The 5,340-nt window shown below is 32.4% G+C and overlaps 1 protein-coding gene across 1 annotated transcript; it reads left to right on the forward strand.

The window, feature by feature from the left end:
* Positions 1–165: 165 nt before the first annotated feature.
* Positions 166–735, forward strand: LOC107481051 (histone H4). Its single transcript, XM_016101260.3, has one exon. It carries the CDS (start codon positions 224–226, stop codon positions 533–535), a length of 312 nt encoding a protein of 103 aa, XP_015956746.1. The 5' UTR covers positions 166–223; the 3' UTR covers positions 536–735.
* Positions 736–5,340: the final 4,605 nt, after the last annotated feature.

The following is a 5,340-nucleotide window of genomic DNA, read 5'->3' on the forward strand; positions in this document are numbered from 1 at the left end:
TTCCTTCAACACAACCCGAACACCACACATATAAATACAACACACATCACAATTCATAATCATTGCGTAGCTTACTCTTCCTCTAACTCGGTAACTATCAATTTCATTATTCTTCATCCCATGCTTAATTCTAACTTAACTCCAATATTATTCTAAGCTACTCTTTTCTTTCTAATTGTTGTGCAGATTTTTGTTTGTGCTAATTGGTTTCTGAGACAACAAGATGTCTGGTCGTGGAAAGGGTGGCAAGGGATTGGGAAAGGGAGGAGCAAAGCGTCACAGGAAGGTTCTGCGCGACAATATTCAGGGTATTACGAAGCCGGCGATTCGTCGTTTGGCCCGTAGGGGTGGAGTGAAGCGTATCAGTGGTCTCATCTATGAGGAGACACGTGGAGTGCTCAAGATCTTTTTGGAGAACGTGATTCGTGACGCCGTTACATACACGGAGCACGCTAGGAGGAAGACAGTTACGGCCATGGACGTTGTGTATGCCCTCAAGAGACAGGGAAGGACTCTTTATGGATTTGGTGGTTAGGACTAAGAGGGCTTTACTCTCCGGTTTAGGGGTTAGAAAGTTTATGTGTATGTTCAGCAAGTTATCTATCTAAGTTTCAGTGTCAATTATTCTGGAATGTAATCAGTAACTACTCATTGCAATGTATTAGCATGCGTTTTCCTTTACTTAGGGGAATTGAATGCGGAAATTATTGAAACAAGTAAGCCCTTTTTATCAAAGTCAGTTGCTTTCCGATTCGAATATATAAAGCCACTCATTATATATACACGTTACTACGTATATGCGATCACAGCAGGGATGAAAATTTCTTGAACAACATATGATATGGTTCATTTGCTTGTAACTGCAGATTCACTGAATAGGAGATTTGAAAAGATTCCTCAGTACTTCCACATTGATATAGAAAAATTAAGCAAACAAGTGGTTAAATCGTTGAGAGCAACGCCTGTTAAGTTGAATAAAATGCAAAAAGGCAGCTTTGAGCGATTGAGTCCAAATAAAACGAGAAAACAGAGTTAGTGTAAAGGGTTAACTACAGAGTAGGTAGTTTTCTGTTAAAGGGATTCGGGTACCCTTATTATATAGGTGCTCCTCTGTCTCTCTTAACATTAGTTTTTCCGTTACTTTGGGCTACTTTATCGCTGCTGTTCTGCAGACTCACCCTCAATTCTTTGATGATCACATAAACAGAATGGAAGGGTCGCTAAACATAATCTGCTTAACAAAATATGCAAAATATGTACGGAAAACATTTCGGATTTTAATAGCACGGAGAATGATCATGTAATTCACTTGTAGCGAAAGAAGTTTCAAACACATGTTAGTTTGTTGTATCAAAATGAATTTCTAGCAAAGTAGCAATAATCTGAAACGGATTCCGAATGCATGATTAGTTCACTCAAACCTTGCACACAAGTTTGTTATTGACAGTGGATGAAGTGTGGGGAGAGGGAATGTGAACACTGAGCCTCATGAGAGGGTCCACGGAGATGCTGACCAATTTGAGACACCCTGCGGTTCCAACATTTTCGAGAATCATGCCACTTCGGGTCGCTGTACCCTATGCCCGTGGCCATCGAAATTGAAGCAAAATTTATATAATTTGACATGTTGAAAGTCTCCAGCTTGTTGAAACCCAAAGGGAAAAAGGCTAATGAGTTTTGAAACTTGAAACACGTTTCAATGTTTCTTCATCAACTCAAAATTGACATTACTTTTATTTATTTATTTATTCATTTTAGCCATTTTCCCTTCTATTTTATTTTGTCATACCTTATTGAAACAGAGGCTTAATCTTATCTTCTTTTTTTTTTTTTATGTGCGCGCGCGTGTTATCCCTTTTTGTTTGAGAAACATTAGAGCAATATAACCTTTCGGAAAGAATGTTAATCATTTTTGTTAGAATCAAGCAAAGGCTATATATGTTCAGGTTACATTTTTTCTCTAATTTAAACGACTCGTGTATAGCATCGAATATGTCAAATTGAAAAGTTTGAATAACAATTCTCTTCCACCTAAAATCAGTTTAGAGATATGAAATTACTAACTAATACCAAGTATCCCCTAATGTTGAAGATTATGGAGTAAAAATGTAAAATATACTATACCTTCCATGAGTCAAGAAGCGTGTCTCAAGTTGCCGATATTCATTAACAAAAAGACATACACAAATCTGATGAACACAAAGCCCAAACGGCTGTTGCATGTTTATCATGAGTTTCTATTATGGAAAGAAGTCAATTCCCATCTCCATAATAGCATTCAGCAGAAAATCAACACGAAGAGTAAACTCATCATCACAAGATTGAGCAAGATATTCGTAACGAAACCGTAATTCTTTGATTTGCTGAGCAGATCTTTCCCAGAAACTAGTCTCATCCTAGTTAAGGTTGAAACAGCCTCTAAAGTAAAGCGATTTGAGGCGAGAGCATCCATTAAGAATTGAGCATCTCTCTTTAACAGTAATTTTTCAATTACTTTGGACTACATTAATATCAAACAACTACTCAAATAAAAATGGCAAAAATATATTTTTATGAAGATACTTTGTTTAAAAGTGTGGCTTATTTATTTAGCCACATTTTATACAAAGACAACATTTTTATAAATATTAAAATCTAACCATACAATTCATCATCTAAGAGTTAAAAAAAAATTTTTTTACATAAAAATAATTATAAAGTCTTCGTTGTAGTATTCACCTTAATATTATTGCTGTAGTTCAGCTCACCTTCAACTCTTGAAGCAAAATATATTACAGCTGCTCACTCTAATTTTAAGTTAGCAAGGCCCTTTTAGAACCCAAAGGGAAAAAGACTAATGAGTGTTGAGAGTTGAGACACGTTTCCACGCAAGAAGTGAAATGTTTTTTCGTCGACTTAAAATTGACTTTATCTTTTCTTTTATTTATTTATCTTCTATTTTCTTGATGAAAAGTTTAAATATTATGTATAAAATATTAAAATTAAATCTACCATAGTTTATTACAATGTCTTGTAATTTTTGCTAGAATCAACCTAGGCAAAGGCTATATATGTTCAGCTACCTATTTTCTTCCTTTTCTTGACACCTTTAGAAGATGGCAGCTTTGGCCTAACACTGCAAGTTTCTTTGCAGCTTCTCTTAATCCATCATCTGATATACCGGGGTAAGTACAAATAAAACTAGGGTAGCAACGTTCTAGCCTCATACGCCTTAAATTGCTTCCACTATGAAATACAAAACACCAAGAAACAAAAAACTTAGATTAAATAAATGGAAGGGATAAAAATAGATTATGCTACCACTCATATACCATCTGATCAGTTCGTCAACGAATTATACCGTTCTTGTAACCAGGCATCAGAATTTTTCCATAAGATTATTGTTTGATCAATTATTTATTATAAATATTATGTATACCGAATTTCATTAAAATTAAACGTTAAAAGCTGTAATTAAAAAAAAAAGAATTAAAATTGTAGCGGAACCATAAGATTTAGGGTTTATGCTATAACATGTATACGCTTGAATAATTTAGTAACTATATCTGAAACGATTAAATAATTTTTTCGGATGGAATTCACTACTATTAAATATCGGACACAAAGAATTGTAATAATGAACATGAAGCCTGAGAAAAGAATAATGGTACTTGTTAGCAATGCGGTGGAGCACTGATAAAGTAGGCCAAAGCTGAGGATTTATAGAGATGCAGTGCCACTGAGTGCACAAAGCTGAGCATTCTTCAGAACGTTAACGAGTCTCACCTTTTAGAGAATCTTGCTAGTCAACTCCGTTGGAAAATCCAGCCAGTTTGGCGATTCTGCTGCCATGGTGGTTTCTTCCACTTTTGCTTTGCTAACTTCCCCATCAACACCGGCTGACGTCGACGCCATTTGAGGGAAACCAGTTCTAAGTTGTATTCAGAGCGAGAATGAATTGTATTCAATGAAACCGTTGAAAACTATCTCAAAGTAATACGATACATGAGGAGCTATAAGCTCTTAACAGAAAACAGAATTTGTAACTAACTTCTGTCAGTTGACTAATTCAAGAAGCAGTCTTGAGATAATACAATTATCTTGATCTAATCTTGATCCATTCACTATTATCATTCTTCAAGTATGTGTTCACTTCCCTTTAAAATTCAACCTCTTAATTTTTTTTAACAATTGAGAGAATAAAATATAATCTCTTACTATTAATTTTATGAGTGAGATTAAAAATAAATATGAAAAAAAATAATAAAGAGTTAAAAATTATATTTTATACTCTCAATTTTTTTTAACAATTGAGAGAATCCATTCTTCTTTTTTTTTGCGTCTCTCTTGAAGGCGGAGACAAATACCAAAACATTTTTCTAACGTTTAAATTCCAAAGAACATTAATATTAATAATAACCTTTTCAAATTCTATATTTTCATAAATATCTTTCTAGTCACTTAATAATATTTTATTTATTTGCATAATTTTTAAAATTTTCTAATGGATGTATTACAAAAGTTTTGAAAATTTAAATTACAAAAAATTAATTAAAAAATTAATTATTTATATAAAATATATATTAAAAGAGTAATATTATACCATCATTATAATTTATTTTTTTTTGTATATTAGTTAGCCGATAATTTATTTATCATGTGCTCAAGCTGAACCCTTAAGTTAAATTAAGGTATTTGTTATGGTACGATAATAAATTCATACGTACCGATACATTTAAAATATAGACAAATAACAACAAGACATGTGGAATTTATTTTTCACGTCAATATTTAAATTTTTTTAAATATATATTATATCACCACTTTTACTAAAACACCCCTTTAATTAAATAAAAATAAAAAATATTTATTTTTTTAATTTTACAAAAAGACTTAAACATCATTTCTTTATTTGATTAGACAAAAATACTCTTTTAAATTAATCAAATTTTAGAATTCAATTAATCCTAATTTTATAACTTCAAATAATTGAAACAACAAAACAAAAATATATTAAAAAAATAAATAATCAAAATTGTTCTTCATCTATGTTAAACATATTAAAAAACAAAAAATTAAAATTATTCTTCATGTGTGTTCAGAAACCCTCTCGTTCACGCCTATAAATATTTAGGATTTAGAATTTAGAATTTCAGTATTTTTCATCTTCCTCTCTTCGCAGAGAAAACAAAGAAAGAGAGAATAGAAAGAGGATAATTGTAGAGCCATCGACAACATTGCGATCGCCGGTGATAATTGTCTGGTTGATTCCATCTCCAACTAACATCAAGTGTTTCTTGTTCTTCGCAATGCACACATACTCTTCATACACACCTTTCTTGATGAAAACAAGGAAGTAGC

This window comes from Arachis duranensis, chromosome 3 (assembly GCF_000817695.3).
Source record: "Arachis duranensis cultivar V14167 chromosome 3, aradu.V14167.gnm2.J7QH, whole genome shotgun sequence".
Classification (NCBI taxonomy): Eukaryota; Viridiplantae; Streptophyta; class Magnoliopsida; order Fabales; family Fabaceae; genus Arachis; species Arachis duranensis.